Genomic DNA, 21217 nt, shown 5'->3' on the forward strand with positions numbered 1-21217 from the left:
TTTCCGACTTGTGCATTTGGGATATAAATACAACGATCTGATATTAATACAGCCTGATCAATACATTGTCTATCATCCCCGTCTAAGAGCATCTAGTCGAGCTTGCAGAGCGTCTTCATCCGACAAGCCTCCGCCGCCACCACCTCCCGTACCCTTATCTTCGCTACCACCCTTCCCACTTGGAAATGCGGGACCATCAGACTCTCCTAAGGCAACTGCTTGTCTCGTGTTTGCCAGTGGAGAGGTGAGAGATCCAGCAGGGGCCTCAACAAGCTGAAGATAGAGGTTAGTCCGACACAACCAGTCCTTTCGAGTAGGATGCAACGAACCTGTTGTGATAAGTCGACGCCGATCTCATCCAGGACTTCCTTCAAAATCTTGTCGCCCTCCTCTTCTTCGTCTTCAACTTCATCGTTCATAACGTCGTCTACTGCATCCGACATCATCTCTTCTTTCATGTCCATCGTGGCACTTTCCTTCTCAAACTCGTTCATAATGCGTTGAATGGAGGGTAGATTCAATCCTTTGTTCATTGCTCCCATAGCCTACGGAATGATCGAGCAATTAGAATTAAAGTGAAGGTGTTCGAGAGATCTACTCACTCGAGTTGCTCCGCGCATGGCTTCCGCCATTTGCTGATTGCTGCGCAGGGTCTGTATGCGAAGACTGACTGCTTGAAGTTGTGTTCTCATCTGATAGAACTTTTGAACATATCGTCGAGTTCGAACGAGATCCTTGGCCATCACTTTGCAGGCATTCTACAAGAATCATTGAACATATTCAGCCGGACACTTGCAGGCTTAATTAATGGATAATAACCATTTGGCCGGACTTGGCACTTCGTTTGATGTCCATTATAAGTTTCTTTTCTTGCTGTTCGAGCTTTCCACGTTCACGGTCCAATTCGCGCTGCGCCTTTGCGAGGGATCGCTGATGCTGGCGAAGCCTCTCAGCTGGGGTGACAGTCCTCCCAAACAGAGTTTCCTTGCAGTATGTAATAAAATGAGAACGTCTATGCAATTCAAATCGACACAGTGCTTACGAGTATATCCATGGTGAAGTAGAATGGTAGGGAAGAGTAGTACAGTACTGCGGACAGAGAGCTTAGGTGAATTGAGACGCGTTATGGATACGCGTCGCGTGCAAAAAAACTGAATACGGCATCGCATCTTTGCTTTTCCTCTACCATCTTCCTGCACCAGTGGGCACTCCAGCTCTGCTTGGCTTCCCTCCCTCTCGCTTGCCGCCATGGCGGACAACATATACACCAAAGGCACCAGAGTCTGGTTCCCCGACAAAGATCAGGGCTGGATCTCTGCTGAAGTCACGCAAACGTCCAAGGGCGACAACGACTATGTCAAGCTCGTTTTCGTTGATGAACGACAAAAGGTCCGTCGTCTTCGTCTCGCGTCATTTGGGAGCATTCCGTGCTGACAGTGACTTTAGGAAATTACCATTGAAACGACTGGCAAAGACATCAAGGATGGCAAGGGCGACTTGCCACCTTTACGGAACCCTCCACTGCTAGAAACTGCAGACGACTTGGCTACTCTCTCACACTTAAATGAACCCTCGGGTCTGTCGTGCTCCATTTCTCGTATAGCTTAGGCATGCATACTGATAGGCATGCTCTAGTTTTACATACCATTCGCAACCGTTACGCACAACACAGTATATATACATACAGCGGCATTGTCCTTATTGCAGTCAACCCTTTCCAGCGCGTTACCCTATATGGACCCGAAATAATTCAAGCGTATAGTGGTAGACGAAAAGGCGAATTAGAGCCCCATCTGTTCGCCATCGCAGAAGATGCGTACACACGCATGAGCAAGGAGAATCAGGGCCAGACTATCATTGTTTCGGGAGAAAGGCGAGTATACAGTTTCTACTGTTGGCCTAGGCTTTTCATAACGTCTTGAACTTTCAGTGGTGCTGGAAAGACTGAATCCGTATGAAAATTTAGCCACAAACAGCCTAGACCAGCGTTATCTCATCATCTTGAATTCTACAGGCGAAATTGATAATGCGCTTCTTGGCTTCGGTCAACCCGCCTGCCTATGCTGGTAGATCTAGAACCAAGGCATCCCTAGATGAATCGAGTGAAGTCGAGCGACAGATCCTCGCTACGAATCCGATCCTTGAGGCCTTTGGTAATGCGAAAACCACTAGAAACGATAACTCATCCCGCTTTGGTAAATATATCCAGGTAAGTAATTTTCAAGAAGCTCTTCGATCGAGATACTTGCGTTAACCTGTACTATAGATCCTCTTTGACAATAAGCAAGAGATCGTAGGAGCACGAATTCGCACATATTTGCTTGAACGCTCCCGTTTGGTTTACCAACCGGAGACAGAACGCAACTACCATATATTTTATCAGTTGTGTGCGGGAACGCCGCTTAAAGAGCGGAAAGACCTTGCATTGGATACGGACATCACCAAATTCCATTATCTTCGTCAAGGTGGTCCAACCTCGACTCCTATACCAGGCGTGGATGATGCGGAGGATTTCCGCGCCACTCAACACGCCTTATCGACGGTCGGCATTAGCGTGGAGAAACAATGGGCTGTCTTCAAGCTCCTCGCTGCGCTACTTCATCTCGGAAATGTTAAAATAGCGCAGTTGCGCCAAGACGCGACATTGGAGGATAACGACCCAGCCCTGCTGCTTTGCACACGATTCTTAGGTATTAAGCCTGCGGAATTCAAGCGATGGACGATCAAGAAGCAGATTGCTACTCGCTCGGAAAAGATCGTCACGGCTCTTAATGCAGTGCAAGCGACTGTCGTACGTGATAGTGTTGCTAAGTTTGTGTACGCTTGCTTGTTCGAATGGCTGGTGGCAATAATAAACGAGAGCTTGGCCGGGGAGGGTGGAGAAGCTGCAAACAAGGCAGAGATGTTCATCGGTGTATTGGATATTTACGGCTTTGAACATTTCCAGAAGGTAGCCAACTCTGAGTGCCTCTACACATGACGATCTAACAGTATTCAACAGAACTCGTTTGAGCAATTCAGCATTAACTATGCGAACGAAAAGTTACAGCAGGAAGTATGTATTTAAGTTCACTCGTTGATGGATTTGGCTCATAGTCTTCCTTAGTTTAATGCCCATGTATTCAAACTCGAACAAGAAGAGTATGTTCGCGAGGAGATAAACTGGACATTCATCGACTTTTCGGACAATCAGCCCTGTATAGATGTGATAGAAGGTAAACTTGGCGTACTGGCCTTGTTGGACGAAGAATCACGGCTGCCGTCTGGAAATGACGCCTCTTTCCTGCAAAAGCTCAATCAACAACTATTGAAGCCGGAAACGAAGAACATCTTTAAGAAGCCTCGATTCGGGAACAACGCGTTCACCATTGCGCACTATGCTTTGGATGTTACGTATGAAGTAGAAGGATTCATTGAGAAGAATAGAGATACTGTCCCGGACGAACATCTCGCTCTACTCGCGTCAACATCGAACCCATTCTTGAAGGAAGTCTTAGAGACCGCACTTACTTCAAATAAACCGCCAGAAAGCCCGAACCCTGCGTCCCCTGCGCCGGATGGTAAACGCTCGTCGCTCATTCCAGACCCAGGTCGCGCAACTCTTGCCGTTAGCTCGGCATCTGCTGCCGGCTCAAAGCGTGCTGCTAAGAAACCGACGCTGGGTTCTATTTTCAAGGCTTCGTTGATCAGCTTAATGGATACTTTGAGTGTGACAAACGTCCATTATATTCGTTGTATAAAGCCGAACGAAGCTAAGCGTGCATGGGAGTTCCAACCGCAGCAAGTCCTGGGCCAGCTACGCGCTTGTGGTGTTCTGGAAACTATCCGGATAAGTTGCGCAGGTTACCCTTCTCGGTGGACTTACGAAGAATTTGCGGAGAGGTAGGGCAGCTGTGCCGTTAGCTTTAATTCAGAACTGACAAGCATTCTAGATATTATATGCTTGTTCCGTCAAGTGACTGGGGTCCTATGATCAATAACCTTGAGATAAAGCCCTTATGTTCGCTCATCCTGAAGAAAACGATCAACGACGAGGACAAATACCAGGCAGGTCTTACCAAGATTTTCTTCAGGGCAGGGATGCTCGCCGCGCTGGAATCGCTCCGATCAGAGAAATTGAACTCCCTTGTGACGCTGGTTCAGAAGAATGTCCGGAGGAGGCTTGCAGTCAAACGATACCAGACTATGCGCAAAGCGGCAATCAAAATTCAAACTTGGTGGCGTGGTATACTCGCAAGACGGCTGGTTGCCAGCATTCGGCGTGAGGTATCAGCTCGCAAGCTGCAAACTATTATTCGTCGGTACTTGCAGCGGAGCAAATTCTTGGCAATTCATCATACAATCGTCTCGCTCCAGAGTCGTAAGTATAGCTGCTTTGGGGTACAATTTCCGCTTCATTGACTCTCTTTAATAGATATCCGTGGCGCGGCTGCACGTAAAGCTTACAAGGATGCGAGGTACTCACATGCAGCAATTCGTTTGCAAAGTCTTTTCAGAGGAAGGTGAAGCCCAGAGTAATTTAGAAAGAGTTTAGGCTAAATAACAATTTACAGATTGGCCCGACGGCAGTTCAAGTCGGATGTCAAGCACATTATCTATCTCCAATCCTGCCTGCGTCGTAGATTGGCTCGTAAGGAGCTCAAAGCCCTCAGAGCTGAAGCTCGATCTATCAACAAGTTCAAGGAGATCTCATATAGGCTCGAGAACAAGGTTGTCGAACTCACCCAACGTCTCCAAGAAAGGACGGGTGAAAAGAAAGAACTTCAATCAAGATTGGTGGATCTTGAAGAACAGCTGCAAGTATGGATATCACGCCACGAAGAGTCCGATTCGAAGGCGAAACAACTTCAGAACGATTGGCACGTCTCCCAGGCAGAAGTAAAGAAACGAGACGAATTGCTTCTCACGAAGCAGGACGTGGAGACGCGTCTCGCTGAGGCTTTATCTCGACTTACTGAGAAGGAGGCAGCAATCCAGAAACTAACAGAAGACCTTCGATCACATGCAGCCAAATTGGAAGCTCAGCAGAAGTTGCTCGACAATGCACCTGCCCGCTCCGAAGACCAGTCTGTTCTTGCAACCCTCAAGAATGAAGTGAGCAGTTTGAGGGAGCAGCTAAACCGCGCCAACGCCTTAAATGCTTTGACACGGGGAGCCCGAGTCGAAGCTCCAAGCTCGCCTACCTTCGCTCCCCACTTGCGTACGCTTGAGGCGCTGCCTAATGGAAATGCATCCGCCACAAAGTCTCATCAGAGGAGGCATAGCTCTGCTGGCGTGTACTCCTTAGATCCATCCGAACATCGTACATCTGTTGATGAATTAATGATGGCTGCTCGGCGCGTAAATGGCAATCCCCGTGCCGTGTCCGTGGCTTTCAACGGAAATGATGGTGTACCCCGTTTCAAACCCAACGGACTTTCGGAAATCTTTGACGATCCAGCTGAGGAAAAGATTAAGCTCATGCTTGATGCCAAACATTTGGACGAGGACGTCTTGGAGGGACTCATCCGTGGATTGAAGATTCCTGCTCCGAGCTTGACGAATCCCTCTGCCGTCAAGGAAATACTTTTCCCTGCAAACCTTATTAGTCTCGTGACAAACGAGATGTGGAAATACGGCCTCATCCCAGAAAGCGAGCGCTTCCTCGCGACCGTAATGCAGGCAGTTCAAAGCCATGTCATGGTATGTGTCATTAATATTTATCTTGAGTTTCCGATTGCTCACAGTCAGGATAGTCCTTCCAAGGCGAAGACGCTATTATCCCTGGGATATTTTGGCTTTCAAACGTTCATGAAATGCTTTCTTTCATTTGCGTGGCAGAGGCCGATATGTTGCAAGGCATAGGTCCAGGAGGCGAGCCCGCTGGACGAGAGTTCGACTGGACTGACTACGAGCGTCTTGTGAGCATGGTCAAACAAGACCTTGATAGTTTGGAGTACAACATCTATCATACATGGATGCTAGAAACAAAGAAGCGTTTGTCCAAGATGGTCATTCCGGCACTCATCGAGAGTCAGTCTTTACCTGGTTTCACGACCAGCGATGGTGGCGGTGGACGGCTGTTCAACAGGCTACTGAACTCGAATTCCACGCCGGCATACAGCATGGACGATGTCTTGAACCTTCTTAACAAGGTTTGGAAGAGTTTGAGGAGTTATTACATGGAGGAGTCTGTTGTACAACAGGTCATAACCGAACTTTTGAAGCTTATTGGAGTAACGAGCTTCAACGATTTGCTTATGCGTCGTAATTTCTGCTCATGGAAACGAGGTGCGATTTAAGGCTCTCCTCCAATTTCCTTTGCTTACTGCGATTATACGGTATAGCTATGCAAATCCAGTACAATATTACCCGTATTGAGGAATGGTGCAAGTCGCACAACATGCCAGAGGGTACCTTGCAGTTAGAGCATCTTATGCAAGCGACCAAACTTCTGCAACTGAAGAAGGTCGGTCTTGATCAATTTCTATACAAGACAAAGCTGATGAGTATTTGAACAGGCGACTGCAGCAGACATCGAGATTATCTATGATGTCTGTTGGATGCTGAGCCCATCTCAGATCCAACGAATGTGCACGAACTACTTCGTTGCTGATTACGAGGTGAGCTATCCCAATACTTATTAGTTGCGAAGGTGATGATACTCAAAACGCACATAGAATCCTATCTCGCCCGAAATTCTCCGGGTTGTTGCATCCCGAGTCGTTCCTAATGACCGTAATGATCATCTGCTTCTCGCGCCAGAGACCGAGGAAGTGGGGCCCTATGAGGTCCCATTGCCACGAGAAGTGTCCGGATTGGAGACATATGTCCCTGCATACCTTAACGTTTCGCACCTTCGCCGACTTGCGGCTCTGGTAGCTTAGTCCTCGTACGCTTTTATATGTATACAGATATTTTCCGTTCACTCTTGATAGCATAATTGGTGCCGCTGACTGACGAATGGTCTGTGACCTGGATGGTTTTGTGGGCGCACTTGGCTGCGTTCTAGTTCGCCGTATTTATTTCGTTTTCATTGGTAGTAATTCTGCATGATTCCAAAGAAAGAACAATATTGTATCGGTGTGTGTTTGATAGGAAATAGTTTGGATGCTGCTTATCTTGTAAATATTTTTCCCGCCGTTCATGCATTTGAATGCGCACGGTGCACGCCTATGTTTGGTGATGACCCTCTGCCTCTAGCTTCCATCACGCATCTGTTTTAAATCCCTCAGCTTAGCTCTCCCTTGACTGCTATCAGCTAAGTCTCTTAAGGTTCAGTCGTACCAAATGCGGAACAAGAAGTTGCTCTTGCATTATTCGTTTCCATTGTGAAGGATTGCACGAAAACAAACTTTGGTTGTTCCTGTATCGGTTGCGGCGGCCGCGTACTGTTCTACTTAGTACTCTATTCAAGAGCTCCAGGAGCTCGCGGTTTGACGAACTTATAAACAGAATCAACAGATACGAGGACGTGTTGCATGCACTGAAAACTAATGATTGCCATTCAACACAACTGGCTGTAGACGCTCTTTCTGGATGGATGACGCCTTTCCCTGGGGAACTTTGTTCACTTCCACTGGGATGAGTCAAGGATCTTAGCCTTATGAATCGGATATTCTACTCTGACATAGAATGATCTCGAATGAAGCACTTCTGGCGGTTTAGGTGAGCTACACTTTAGTAATACTCGGAGACGCCAGCTGATTACCATGAACGAAAGGGGTACGTCATCAAATTGTGTCCTGCTGGATGAATATTGCTGTGGTCAACGCAGAAGTTCAATATTGACGATGCACTTTGCATAGGTATAAAGCTCAATGCGTTAGAATGTTTCAGACCAAGGTTTTCGCCTTGTTGGTCTGCGCTGGTTGCGATCCCCAATGCTTTTCATGTCATTTGATGGTATGTACCTATGTACCCTGGACCCTGCCCTTGTTCTCATCAACTATATACATGTTTACCGTCTTTTTAACACAGGAAGGCTTGCACAAGGTGCAAGCTCATCTGCCTACCTGCGTGCCGAGCTGAGAGTGATGTCGGTGACTTGATGGTGGTGGACCACTGGTGTGATTGTTACCGAACCCGTCGGTATTGCGGTGGTCCAATTTTAGCGACTAGATGGCGTAGGCCAGAATTGGCCGGCCAAAGCGCCTTGCATGAGAGCCAGCATTGGCTGCATGTAGTGTATTATATAAATAAATTATGGACTTGTGTAGTAGCGTAGAGCACAGCGTGTAAATTGAACACTGCGGAGCCAGTCCACGTCTGAAGCATTTGAGAAGCAGGGCCGCGCCGTGATTTCTCCTTGAACAACAACAGTGAGCTCTGGCAACTGGCAGCACGCATTTCCCCTGAGCTTGTGAGCGAGCATCCTGCAGACTGTCTGGCCGCCCGGCTGGAGGACAGAGCTAGAGGCTAGTAGTCGTCGTCCCCGTCGCTCTTGGGTCTAAGAATGACCTCCTTCCCGGCGTGCCTCTTGAATGTCGCGCCTGTCGTGCATCCACCCAATCTTGAGGGTGACCCGACTTTAGCAACCGAGATTCTCCCTGGGCCTCCTTCGTTAGACTCCATCCGTCAACTCGCTAAGAGAAACGAGCCCAGAAGGCATCCTGCTTCGTCTTATCTTCCTCTCTCTGACCCGGGTACGACTTACACAAGTCTTGCGGGTGGAATGGCTGCAATAGCCTTGGACGAGAACGGTCCTCGTCGAAAACGCGCCCGCGTGGATAAATCGTACGTCGCTTCACTTCTGACTAGCATTGCTTAGACTAATACTATCTCTTATTTGCTGTGTACCCCATGTTCGCCTGAACCTTGCTTTTTGGTTGTTCTCTTACCGAAACCATGTCGGTCCGTTTTTTCACGCCCATCAGTATTTCCAACCGTGCACAGAGGGCATCAGCAAGAAACCTTGCGGGGAATGCCACTCTGAATGACCAGGCGTTGGTGTCCGAGATGGAAGCGACGTCCTCCCATGCCGGGTTAGACGAGGCTGTCTCCAACGACGACGATCGATCTACATCCCACTCCAGATCAACTTCTCTTCCACTCAACGGAGACGCACCCACTCAGAGTGCATCTACAAACGGCACCAGAGCGATGAATGGGAAGGGAAAAGGCAAAGAAAAAGAAAATTCGGACAGGGCGGCTCAGGTCCGTGTGAAGGAGGAGCCTGTTGCCGTTCAGATAGGTGATGTCCCACCGGTCAGTACGCCCAGCCATTACAACCCAATAGATGCTGATAATTCATCAAGGCAAATGAGGACCATTGTTCTTCTTGCAGCTCAGTTGGTGCCCTCGTGTACTGCGACGGCTGTCCTCGCGCGTTCCATCTGTGGTGTCTTGACCCACCGATGGATCCATCCGATTTTCCCGACGGGGAGGAAAGCTGGTATTGTCCTGGCTGCAAAGCGGACCGGGTGAGTAATTTCGTGTGGTATTCTTCCCCTTGAGGCCCACGAGTGACCTGTCGTCTGTCAGGGGCCACCCGCGAAACCGTCGCACACTTTCTTTTCCCCGTTGATTCAGCAACTTCACTATTCCATTCCCACGGAGTTCCGTCTGCCTGAAGAAATTCGCACTTTTTTTCGCGACGGTGAGTTTACCGTCAAATGGACTTTATGGCATGGCTCATATAATTGGATAGTTGGTACTGGATCGAACGGTACTTACGTAGATAACTCTTCAATCAAAACCATTCGATTGGGGTTTGTAACATTTTTCTCGTACATAGCTTACTAAGTAACAACTTTTTAGACGTCACGGCCTCGGTGAAGAGCGCGATCCGTATCGACTAAAGGACAACAAGGGCGCTGCTGTCATTTGCTTTCGCTGCGGAAAATCAGCTCTTCCAGACGATTCTGGCCTGGGACACTCGTCTAACCGTTCACGACGATCATCCACGGACCTATCCCAGTCTGACCACTGGAAGAGCCTCGTTTCTTGTGACTTTTGTCCATTGCATTGGCACGTCGATTGCCTGGAACCACCGCTTGCTTCCCTTCCACCAATAAATAGGAAGTGGAAGTGCCCAAACCACGCGACTAGCAGCGCGGTAAGCACCAGCGAAATTTCTCATGCCCGCGATAAGATATTGAATTACTTATTTGCAGCCGAAAATGCGCACACCGAGGACATCTGGTCCACCTATCGACATCACCGAGACTCGGCAGCGGAACAACGGAAATATCGAGGTCATTAATTCAGATATCCCACAACGCGTAGAAGAGAAAATGGCAGTAGACGAAGTTCTTATCAATGGTCGGAAGTATCGCGTCCCAGAACGCATTATCATGCTTGATTTCTGGAGCAAGGTCAAGCAGCAGAAATCAAATAGAAGGAGGTTCGATTGGATTATTCCTTATTTTAAAGTTCATGATTTTAACTCATCGTCCGTTTAGCGGGCACGCTAGCTCTGCTTCCTCTCCTCTCACGTCGCTGAGTTCTTTAGACGAACAAAACGAGCAGCCACCGCCATTCAATCTCAGTGCGCGTGTTCCTGATAGTAATGATGATGATACACTTCAAGTTGCTCAGGTATGATCAGGCTCTCTGACTACTTGTTCTATGGTTCTGATGTACGTCCGATAGTTGCTTTGTGGTCTACAGTCTGCAGGCCCATCTCGCCCAACTGAGAGTATTCCCATTGAGAAAGGGTCTCGAATAGAACAGGATGATCATATTCCTCAGAAGCGACAAAAGATGGAGCACGTACGCACATCGACTTCGGCTCCTGTCGTCAAGAATGTAAGTGGTATCGAAGAGCTACTGCCCTCAGCTCTAACATTGTACTTTGACTTAAAGCAACGAAGTCATCGTCGGGGACTATCTACGATTCCATTGAACAAATCTCTGTCAGAGATGTCGATCTCTTTTGGTTCTGTCAAACTGCCTGCTGGGAAGAGAGGAGCAAATAAGGGCCGTTCATCGCGCTCCGCTCATTTAGCAACATCCAACTCGGAGTCGCATACAGTCCAACACCAGGACACGAGACCACACAAAGAGTCAGTTCCCAGGGCGACAACTACACAACCTACTCAAGACATCAAGGCGAATCACAATCCTCCTACAACGAACGGCGTCCGCGATACCGCTCCTGAAACCCGCGAAGATCCACCCGTCCGCGCAAATACTGCCGGCGAGGTAACGGGATCCAAACCTACGATTTTACCTCTTAAGATACGAATACCAAGCCGTCTCCTACAAAAACAACCCAGCACTTCTACTACGGCAGCCGATACCTCCGCCCCACCGCTTCCATCTTTATCCCCTCTACAAACTCGTCCTCGTAGATCTCTACGCAACAAAGCAGCGTCAAACAGGACAAGCTCAGAACAAAGCATCTCAGTTGATGGTGGGCCTGATGGATGCTCCTAACTTCTCGAATGTTTATTCCTTATGTTTTATTCCTAGTTTTTTTGTCTTTTTATTCCTTTCCTCTTTCGCTCTCATTTGCATCTTGGAAGACAATGTCGTGGCACTCAATGTATTAGATAGACTACTAGCACGCAGTCTCGTCAGGTTTGATTGATGCAAAAATTAACTACCTAGCCATAAAAGTCTCTTGATACTGTATTCCATCTTTGCCATCACTGTTGTCGACCGCTGAGCCTCCTCAAGACTGACTATCGGTTCCGAAAAAATAAGGCATGCCTCTTTCCCTTCGGCGCCACTCTTTGTAGTAGTCACGGCTTGGAAGATCATGTCGACCATCACGTCTACCGCTTGTTTGCAAGTCTTCGCCCAGACGAGATCATTGGCTTGTTCCACAAAACTTCCAGTTACTCTTCTGGAGCGTGCTGGATCGACGGGCAAGGCCTTGAATGCCACGAATGAGGTCACGTCTCCACGCTCGGCTGCTGTGTTCGACATTATCCGTGAAAGAGCGGTGCTTCCTCTTTTCGACGAGCGTTTGGAAAACGTACTCGACGATTGCTGGTTATCAGCAACCAGTTCAACATCGTTGCGTAAAGAGTACCTCGTGAATCGTACGCTCTCGCCCGATGTCAGATAGTTAACCATGAACCCATAGTTCTGTAGCGGATCTCTGCTTCCTTCTTCAAGCGGGGATAAGATGTATGTTCCTAAGGGATACGTGAGGTAACAGAAATTTAACATGGCTAAACTCCTAACCTTTCGTAATGCTCGTAATTTGGTCAAGAGGTATGCGAGAGTATCGCGCCACCTTCTCGAGGGCGTAATCGTAGCTTACGACGTACAGTGCACGAACACTCTAGAATCATATTCAGAGAATAGTTCTAACTCCACATTTGAAATGTTTACTTACCAGTAAAAGCACCTTCTCTTCCAACTTGTCGCTAAATCTAGTATTAATCTCCGCGGGAGAAAGAAGAGTCCAACCAGAAAGCAGCCGCTCTCCTTCCGACAGTACACGCGATACAGAGTCGGCGATAGCTTCTGTTCGAATAAGTTCCGTCCGTATGCGTTCTCTGGGATCTGTCGATTGCATCTTCTCCAGGAACTCAGAGAATACAGAGAGAGTTCTATTTCCGAGCAAGAAGTCGATAACTGCTTGCGAAAACCAGTCGCTGAACGTTGAAGTATACATCCTCGCGAGCGAGTTCATGCCGTCGTTGAGCATGCCCGTTATGTCTCGTCTGCCAGTCCGGGTATAATCACCTTTCAGTGCCGATGTGCCTGGTGGTATTAAATTTAAGCAACACAGTCACAGCTCAGAGCAGTGCATTACACACGGACCTGCATAAGCTCTGCTAATGGCGTCGCCATTGTTTGCCCATACGTCGTTAAAGACAATATCAATTTCCGATTGACCAGCAACGCCTGTATTAATAAGTGCCACAGCTCCAAGCTGTTTGTCGAGCAAATGCCTCGCAAAGGCAGACTATAACAAATACAAACCGTCAGAATATGCCATCATCCGTGAAAATTAATTCTTACCTGAACAACGTTTGTTCTATCCAAGCAGTCTATACAGTTGACTCGGAAGACAGCCTTCTGCTCGCTCATGAGTATACCCCCAGAGAACCACGTGAACCTGGGGGACAAGTTTTAGCATTGAACAACAACGCTCGATTCGATGTTACTTGCCCTTGTGTGTCGAAGGTTTTACGGAGTTTACTGATGAGACTTGAGATCTTCTCATAGTGCATGCCTTTCGTTTCATGATGGAAGTCATACTCTGTGTACCTGCCAAGGAGTGTAAGCCAGAGAACCTCATCAGTAATGAATGATCGCGCACCGGACATCTTTCGAGCCTAACTCTCGGGTATATTCACGATATGCATTCGTGACAACTGCCTCTTTACCATGTTGTTCTGCGAGGTTTACAACAGTCTGTACGTCTGAAGTCAGAGCTATGTTGTTGTGAATAGATCTATGGTTTTACGAACATGCGGTCCATATCGAGTAATGCTCTTTGAGAAGTGCCGTCGGAGAGCTACTAGATTTTGTTCATGTGTTCTATCTGTGCTCAAGACCGGTGGTGGCTTAAGGTTGTAACCTGACTGTATCCAGAAGAGAGGAACTGATAGATGACATCAGCGGCTGTGCTAGTCATAGATAACAACGGTCCTGTGGAACTTACTTGAACCCCGGATTTGTATGTAGCTGAAGACATTATTCTTCCCTTCTCTCTGTAGAGATACAGCTGAGTCTTATTTTCCTTTTAATACATATAAGTATTACCTCGAGAGACACCACTGATTCTGTTTCCACAAAATTCGCTACATTGGCGTCGTCGTCAACACCTCTTCTTTGGTAGCGCAGACCAGCTCTATCTATTCAGGTCAATCAGAGGTAAAACATACTCGGCTCAATCGGCTTACTGACCTCTTGAGCGCCTTGAAATAATTATATAGTTGATAAGAGCACTTTCACCAGTCTCAGAGGACTCAGGTTCTCTAGCAATGTGGAAGGAAGCAATTTGATAGAAGCCTTGCATGACCGGAAGCACGTAGGAATGAAGCTGCAAAGTCGTGAGTTAGGCACGAGCTCATGTCGACGAGAAGCTTACACCAGCATCAATAAATGGTTGGAGCATATGCTCATTCCACCAGAACTGCTTGGTTGCTCGGCGCCATAAAGGGAGGGTAGAATATGGTTCGGCAAGGACGTCGTAATGATCTGCTTCCGTTGACTCTGTAGAACTGGCACTGGTTTCTTTGGCTTGCGGTGAAGTTTTTCGCCTCAACCGTGCTAATTCATGTTGTTTATGTTGTAGGGAGGTGGTTATATCTTTTAAGGGGAAGTTAACACGCCAAGACGTCAGAGTCCAGAACTAGCTTTGCCAACTCCAATGAGACTACACACCAAAATTGTAAGCAAAGAGCATGCACCCCTTCGTAAATTCCCTGATACACTGTTTGAGGACCTTTTCGTCAAGTTCACTTTGGCGTTCTTCAGCCGTCATTGGTGCCGAAGAGGTTGAATCCAGGATTTCTTGTAAAATTTTTACAGGATCTCTAGTGGTATCTTCCAATAAATCCTGGTCGGAACCGTGGAGCAGCTGTTCCTCCGAATTGTCTGCTGAATGCATAGATTGCCGCTTAGATAATCGAGTCCAAAAAGAAAGACGAGACGCAAGAGCTTTAGCAATTGGTGTTGACTGATCTGCATCAGAGCTTGGTGTGGAAGCACCCGAGGACGGAGATGAATTAATGGATGAGGTAGGTGACGAAGGCCGAAATTCTTGATCCGGTAATGGAGATACCACTTTGACATCGTCACTATCTGAGAATTTGACTTTAGTGGCTTTCTCCGGCCGGTTTATACCCTGATCTTGCTCCACAAACTCCTCTCCAATATCAGAAGTATCTGCAGTTCGGACGGGCGGGCGAACAAGCACATTGGCTTGATTATGCTTAACCGCAATAGTATTTAAAATCGTCCGAGCTCGAGATTCTTGCAAAGGAATGGCTGACACAGACTTTACGCCATAGACTGCATTGCGACTGTCAAGGACTGGAAAATAGAACGTTAAAGCCGGGTAGAGTAAGCAACCAGAGACGTCTCACAATTTCCTATGTCGGTCTTGGCGGTAATGACAAGAATATATGCGCCTTCCTCCAATATTTTAACGACTGGATTAAAATCAAATACTCGGACATACCTGATGTGAGATTTAGGCAGCCAAGAATACCAAGGACAATTGCTGCCTCATCCCAAGATTCATCTGAGGCTTCTGAGATTTCCTCTATCTGGAAGTCGCTGCCCCATGGTATACGAACATAGGAATGTGGAGGTGAAGCACCGGGTATAAGTGGGCGAAGCAGTAAAGCATCCTTCGTTGAAAGTACGGATATACGGTAGTGAGGAGTCGGGTGAGGTATAGGGGGAATTGATACAGAGAAACTAGGGTGTAGGCCCACAGAAACTGCGGTAGTGGCAGGAGACGGAGTAATGGAATCGGGTGGCGGAGGTTTCTGAGAAAGCCTGAGGAACTTCTTCATGTTGAATGCAGAATCTTGCAAGCGCCTGTGTCCTCTGCGATAGCTCGGGTGGTCATCGTCCAGACGACAAAGACGTGAACGCGCGAAGCCATTGTGCTGGTCAATGAGGTAGCGTGGGATCGACGCGTTTTGGCACCGCGTCGATGTCATCGTCACGCGTTTCTGTCCGTGAATCACCGTCCTGGCTTTTGACCGGTCGGTAGACACTATGGCTGGACCTGCTCTCGAGTTTTTCAGGTTTGCATTGTACCTAGCCATGCCTCTGGCTGCAATGGTCCATTACGGAAAGCCAGAGTGGTATACACAGAACGTCTTACCGGTAAGTCTCAGGTATCTTTACAATTCAGTTGTGGTCATCATCAATCTTGTTGTAGTACAAGGAAAGAATATTTCCGCCCATTGAAAGCACCCATCGCGTATGACATTTCCAAATCCGCTGACAATCAGGCCTCAACTTAAGGCTTGATTGCGTATTTATAGGATCTTCCTGTGGATCAAGCTGCGCTGAAGGAGGAGCTAGCAAGAATTATGGCCGAAAAGCGTGCCAGACGACTTCAACGAGAGAAAGACGTGGAGCAAAAACAAAATTAACGAAGTCGAGTAAGTTGTGAATATTCCATTAGATCCACTCTTCAGTTCTTAAACGGAGGATTGACAAGCTTTGTTTAGATCGGGATTTCTACATTATCTAACACACGCCAGCATCATTGGTTTAACGGTCGTACTTTAATATCCCAACTCTCGCCATTACAGAAAACATTCCAAGTCTGTTGCCCTCCCTGCAATATACCCCGGATAATTGTCTCATACGCGTACACCTCGTCAGTGGATATTTTAACGCCTCCACAAACGACGAACACCACATTTCGCCGTTTTTCCGAGTCGACGTTACCCCTAACGATGTAGGTTTGCAGAAGACGATGGAACAGGTCCGGATGGTAGGCGAAGGCGAGAGTGGTACTGCATGCGAGCTCTGCAAGGATTTTGTGATCCTCTTGGATAAAATCAATTGCTGTCACTCGTATTTATTCGCTAACACCTTACCTGCAAACAAACAAGTTGTACTCATGGCCATCTCGTCTGGAATTGTAGCACAAATGATACCGCCTTTCCGCATGAGCGCATCACGCACGACTTGTGGCGATGGTGTCGTCGCAGCTAGAGACGTTGCTTTTGAAGTGATCTGTATGTTCGCGACTTGGATGTTCTGTTCCTCATCATGCGTTACACTGGTGCCATCTGGAAGAGGCGAGGATGCGCCCCACTGGTTGTCATTGACAGAAACGGAGTGATAAAAAGCTGCTGAACCATGGGTCTCGGCAGCCACGATGGGAACTATATTGTGTCATCTGGTCATCAACTGGTCATGTTCCATTATTCCAAGTTCTTACCATCGTCCCAGCCAACGGATTTGCACCCGTTTATGATACCTCCCAAGAGACCGCCACCTCCGACACTGCAGAAGATTGCACTCGGTTTCTCAGGAAGCGCGCAAGATATTTCTGTGATCATCGAACCGTGACCCCTCCAGAGGACGTCGCCTTCGTAGCCGTGAACACTGTGGAAAGAGACCCTGATAAATCACACGAAGGCGTTCTAACTTGGACTGAACTAGCTCACTAGACTGCGTTTGCATCAAGTGTAACTGCTCTTCGGGCTTCCTGTGCGGCCTGGAAATAATACTCTCCGACTACGATGACTTCTGCCTTCTCCTTTCTGAGCCGATCAATCATATATTGACTGGTTCCTCCGGGAAGGTATACGGTGCACCTCAGGTTTAATCGGTTTGCTGCACATGCTGTTGCAAGACCTGCATTTCCGCCAGAAGCCATGATAAGGTGAACGCTATCGCCTCGAGTTTCTTTGCAATGTTGTGCAAATAAAGACAGTCCTCTATATTTGAAGGACTGCGATGGTTGTAGATTCTGCGTTGTGTAATATATCAATATTGATTGACTCATAAGCAGTGGTACAGCAGATCAAACCTCTAGCTTTAGATATACATTACAACTCAATAGTTCGGATAGATGAGTAGATAGAATCAGTGGGGTCTCCAGCCATAATTTTGATTCTTGATGGTTGTTCGTCATGAAGGAGAAAGGAAACACATGTATATGGGAAATTAGATCTTATTTACTCCCAAAGTAAAGATAGAAAAGGATCCGTCACTGTCTCCGACTCCGGGGATCGGCGTTCAGGTTGCGTCCTTTTCGGTCTTGGAATTGGACAACTACAACTGCTGAGCTGAAGCTTCACATCAAGTGACTTCTTAATTCCCGCGAATACGTCCTTCATATCTTGTATTTTACCCGTTTGGGTCGCCTACTTGATCTTGACTCTATGCTCGCGTGTGTCTACCGCGAATTCCCGGTCCGCATGGACGAGGCTATCATCTCAGGCGGCCCGACCAGAATACACGGGAATGTAGCTGCATAAAGAACATTGTCTCTAGCTGTATAAAGTCTGTCTCGAGAGTTAAACTCTCGGAGCTGCATGTGCCTCCTATCATGAAGTTCATCGACGGATTCTGGCTTCTGAAAAATGGCGTAAAGCCTTATTACGCGTTGCAAGTCGTCCAAGCAACCGAAACCAAAGATAGCTATCTACTCCACGTATCGACGAAACCTATTCGCCATCGTGGAGATACTTTGGGTGGACCTCTTTTGAACATTCGTGTTCATGCACCCTCGGAAGGTATCATTGGTGTAAAGATCGATCATTTCAAGGTCAGTCAACTGTCCTATATCACTGGCAATAGGGCATTTACTCACGTCAAGCAAAGAGTTCCAATCCTACACCTACCATCCCTCTCTTTCCAGATGTTGCTCCCACATCCAAGACATCTATATCCAAGACGGAGCAAATCCTGAGGCTTGAATCCGGCGATCTTAGTGTGGAAATTACTTCCAATCCGTATACTCTTACCTTCAAATCTCCAAATAAAACTCTCGCTTGCGCCGGACCTAAACACCAGGGAATATTCGACGTACCGTACCAATGGACGCTTAACTCTGCATCAAGCATGTCCTGTATGGCAAACGACTTCAGTTCAAACCCTAATCCTGGTTCACCTCCTTCATTTGTGCGGTATGTTAATTCGGAGTTCACTATCTCTCCGGGAGAGCTATTTTACGGCCTTGGAGAGAGATTCGGAGCATTTGTAAGGAATGGTACGCCTTTGTCATAACTAGTTAGCTAAGGTTCTGAGCTCATGTTGCATAGGTCAAAGCATAAGCATCTGGAATCAAGATGGTGGAACATCAAGCGATCAAGCATACAAATGCATCCCGTTTTATATCTCGAATCGTGGTTACGGAGTATTCGTTAATCATCCTGGTGAAGTCGAGGTCGAAGTCGGAAGTGAAAAAGTCAGCAGAGTCGGTTTCAGTGTTGCGGACGAGTCCTTGGAGTATTTCCTCATTTACGGAGAAACACCTTTACAAGTATGTCTCCGTTCAATGCGCGTATGGTTAACTGAAGTCAGATGCCTCTATTAAGATGTTGGGGCGATACACTCAGTTGACGGGCAGACCCGCGTGCGTCTTTATCATTTGCTCCTGAACATAGTTAATCGGATCGCCATAGACTGCCTCCGGCTTGGACCTTTGGTTTATGGCTATCGACATCTTTCCTGACAAATTACGATTCGAAGACTGTGTCAAGTTTCCTACGGGGTATGCAAGATCGTGAATGCAACGTCCGTGTATTTCATTTTGACTGCTTCTGGTAAGTTGGTTTGACAGTCATAAGCAGATATTGGCCTAAATATTTCTACTTTGGTAATAGGATGAAGCAATATGAATGGTAAAAGACGACTCCACCTGATTGTTTGTATCTCAGCTGAAGTGTGTTTAGGTGCTCCTTCACCTTTGACCCGGACAACTTCCCTGATCCAAAGCAGTATCTTTCGGAGATAAAGGCTAAATACAACGTTAAAGTCTGTGTATGGAGTAAGTTCACCTTGCATGGCGTCTCAATAATCAATACTGACACACTCTATTCACAGTAAATCCATACGTTTCTCAGCTATCTCCTATATTTGATGAAGCAGTTGAGGGTGGCTTTCTTGTCAAACGAAGTGACGGGACGCCGTGGCAGTGGGATCTTTGGCAGCCTGGGCTTGGAATCGTTGACATGTAATTCCCATTCCTTACTCTGATTCGCTGAGTATTCCGGCTGAGACCTATGTTCCAGTACGAATCCCGGAGCTCGAGACTGGTACGCTGCGAAATTAAACGCTCTGATCAACCTCGGCGTCGACTGCTTCAAGGTATACGTTTCATTCCTAGATTCAGTGGCCAGGACTTATCAAATGTCTGGTTTAGACGGACTTTGGAGAGCGCATCCCCCATGCTAACGTCAAGTTTTTTGACGGCTCGGACCCGAAACGCATGCACAATGCCTACTCTGTCATCTACAACGAACTAGTCTTTAAGCTATTAGAAAAGCGGTTTGGGAAAGATGATGCGGTAGTCTTTGCTCGAGCTTCGGCAACAGGAGGGCAGCGCTTCCCAGTGGTAATGTTACGCTTTCTGTAATCCATGACTGAAAATTTGATGGAATGCATTCGATAAGCATTGGGGTGGTGACTGTGAATCTACCTACGAAGCTATGGCTGAGGCAATGCGAGGTGCACTGAGTCTGACTTTATCGGGATTCGGCTTTGCATCTCACGACACCGGCGGATTCGAGGTGCGTAAAGCTAATCACATACAATATCTGATTCAAGGTATTCAAATTCATACAGGGTACACCACCTCCGGACATTTACAGTCGTTGGGTCGCATTTGGCTTGTTCTCTACCCACTCTCGATTGCATGGTTCGGGCTCCTACAGGGTTCCATGGGCCGACTACGGAGAAGACGCAGCCAAGACACTTGCAAAGTTCGTCGAGACCAAACACCGGCTCATGCCGTACATATACAACTATGTGAGCTTTTCCGAATATACCCGTTGTTTGTTCGCTTATGCAAAACTCCATGGATACCAAGGCCATCGAGGCACATACGCAAGGCCACCCCTTGATGCGCGCTATGTTCGTAGAATTCATCGAGGATCGTACAACTCACCATCTGGACCAACAATTCATGTTAGGACCTTCATTGCTCGTAGCCCCGTCTTTCGTACCTGAGACAGAAGAGACCGAATATTACCTACCCTCGGGTCGTTGGACCTCATTCTATCATCCGGAACGCGTAGTTCAAGGACCTGTCTGGATGAAGGAGAAGATAGCGTTAGATGATATCGCCCTATGGGTGCGCCAAGGAAGTATATTGTTACTTGGGCCGGAGAAAATGGGGAAACCAGACTATGCTTATGACAAAGATCTGGAAGTTAGACTCTACGAACTCGACGATGGCAAGAGTGCCGAAGTCAGTGTTCCCAGTGGGGAAGCCGCGGACATAGCTGGAGTCGTTAGAGCTGAGAGACGTGGAGACGAGGTTACGGTCTCCGTCGTTTCGGGCGATGTCAGCTTGAAGGCAGTGACTGCTTATGTATTGGGCATGAAAGTTGATGGGTCGGCGGATAGAACGATTGCAGCTGCAGAAGGCTCTAAAGAAGTTAGGCTCAAGTTGACACCGGGATGAAGGTATCAGGGCCCTACATTTTAGGAACTAAATTCAAAATCCTCTGTATCTACTCTGAACATTGGAAACCAAGTCGATTTGAGTGTATCATATTGTCAAAGCGTCCCTGCTCTTTTCTTTGAGTCTCCAGTTAACCAAAACAAAAATATACAGGTGGAAATTACACACAGTAATGACAAAGTCCATTGTAAATCAATGTGAAATCAACAAGCAAGACGA

The 21217-nt window shown here is 47.4% G+C and overlaps 7 protein-coding genes across 7 annotated transcripts; 4 read left to right on the forward strand and 3 right to left on the reverse strand.

The window, feature by feature from the left end:
- Positions 1–31: 31 nt before the first annotated feature.
- FOMMEDRAFT_145117 (vacuolar sorting protein DID4) lies at positions 32–1054 on the reverse strand (the record flags this gene model as incomplete). Its single annotated transcript, XM_007263748.1, has 5 exons — positions 32–273; positions 330–545; positions 603–758; positions 820–984; positions 1043–1054. 5 exons carry the CDS (start codon positions 1052–1054, stop codon positions 73–75), a joined length of 750 nt encoding a protein of 249 aa, XP_007263810.1. The 3' UTR covers positions 32–72.
- A 194-nt stretch (positions 1055–1248) lies between these two features.
- FOMMEDRAFT_103814 (myosin 5) lies at positions 1249–6991 on the forward strand (the record flags this gene model as incomplete). Its single annotated transcript, XM_007263749.1, has 15 exons — positions 1249–1389; positions 1447–1576; positions 1636–1873; positions 1931–1952; positions 2015–2209; positions 2267–2950; positions 3002–3055; positions 3107–3882; positions 3933–4360; positions 4415–4502; positions 4554–5682; positions 5736–6270; positions 6327–6448; positions 6501–6602; positions 6660–6991. The coding sequence occupies 15 exons, from the start codon at positions 1249–1251 to the stop codon at positions 6864–6866; spliced, it is 4851 nt and encodes a 1616-aa protein (XP_007263811.1). The 3' UTR covers positions 6867–6991.
- A 1418-nt stretch (positions 6992–8409) lies between these two features.
- FOMMEDRAFT_145119 (uncharacterized protein) lies at positions 8410–11273 on the forward strand (the record flags this gene model as incomplete). The annotated part of the gene is made up of 11 exons (XM_007263750.1): positions 8410–8715; positions 8856–9186; positions 9237–9401; positions 9463–9577; positions 9629–9689; positions 9739–10036; positions 10095–10324; positions 10383–10518; positions 10573–10728; positions 10786–11124; positions 11175–11273. The coding sequence occupies exons 1-11, from the start codon at positions 8435–8437 to the stop codon at positions 11271–11273; spliced, it is 2211 nt and encodes a 736-aa protein (XP_007263812.1). The 5' UTR covers positions 8410–8434.
- A 229-nt stretch (positions 11274–11502) lies between these two features.
- Positions 11503–15410, reverse strand: FOMMEDRAFT_139037 (uncharacterized protein; the record flags this gene model as incomplete). Its single annotated transcript, XM_007263751.1, has 15 exons — positions 11503–12065; positions 12115–12214; positions 12269–12639; positions 12700–12844; positions 12901–12997; positions 13051–13149; positions 13202–13296; positions 13353–13486; positions 13547–13595; positions 13648–13739; positions 13792–13927; positions 13976–14196; positions 14272–14922; positions 14976–15020; positions 15071–15410. 15 exons carry the CDS (start codon positions 15408–15410, stop codon positions 11521–11523), a joined length of 3120 nt encoding a protein of 1039 aa, XP_007263813.1. The 3' UTR covers positions 11503–11520.
- A 208-nt stretch (positions 15411–15618) lies between these two features.
- On the forward strand, positions 15619–16001 carry FOMMEDRAFT_79116 (uncharacterized protein; the record flags this gene model as incomplete). Its single annotated transcript, XM_007263752.1, has 3 exons — positions 15619–15729; positions 15785–15826; positions 15891–16001. 3 exons carry the CDS (start codon positions 15619–15621, stop codon positions 15999–16001), a joined length of 264 nt encoding a protein of 87 aa, XP_007263814.1.
- A 113-nt stretch (positions 16002–16114) lies between these two features.
- FOMMEDRAFT_132126 (tryptophan synthase beta subunit-like PLP-dependent enzyme) lies at positions 16115–17500 on the reverse strand (the record flags this gene model as incomplete). Its single annotated transcript, XM_007263753.1, has 5 exons — positions 16115–16404; positions 16455–16745; positions 16802–16968; positions 17031–17335; positions 17396–17500. The coding sequence occupies 5 exons, from the start codon at positions 17498–17500 to the stop codon at positions 16115–16117; spliced, it is 1158 nt and encodes a 385-aa protein (XP_007263815.1).
- A 417-nt stretch (positions 17501–17917) lies between these two features.
- Positions 17918–21027, forward strand: FOMMEDRAFT_103821 (alpha-glucosidase; the record flags this gene model as incomplete). Its single annotated transcript, XM_007263754.1, has 13 exons — positions 17918–18136; positions 18193–18580; positions 18633–18853; positions 18909–18946; positions 18996–19136; positions 19197–19214; positions 19266–19360; positions 19417–19546; positions 19605–19680; positions 19736–19927; positions 19986–20102; positions 20158–20340; positions 20402–21027. The coding sequence occupies 13 exons, from the start codon at positions 17918–17920 to the stop codon at positions 20996–20998; spliced, it is 2415 nt and encodes an 804-aa protein (XP_007263816.1). The 3' UTR covers positions 20999–21027.
- Positions 21028–21217: the final 190 nt, after the last annotated feature.

Source organism: Fomitiporia mediterranea (genome assembly GCF_000271605.1).
Source record: "Fomitiporia mediterranea MF3/22 unplaced genomic scaffold FOMMEscaffold_3, whole genome shotgun sequence".
Classification (NCBI taxonomy): Eukaryota; Fungi; Basidiomycota; class Agaricomycetes; order Hymenochaetales; family Hymenochaetaceae; genus Fomitiporia; species Fomitiporia mediterranea.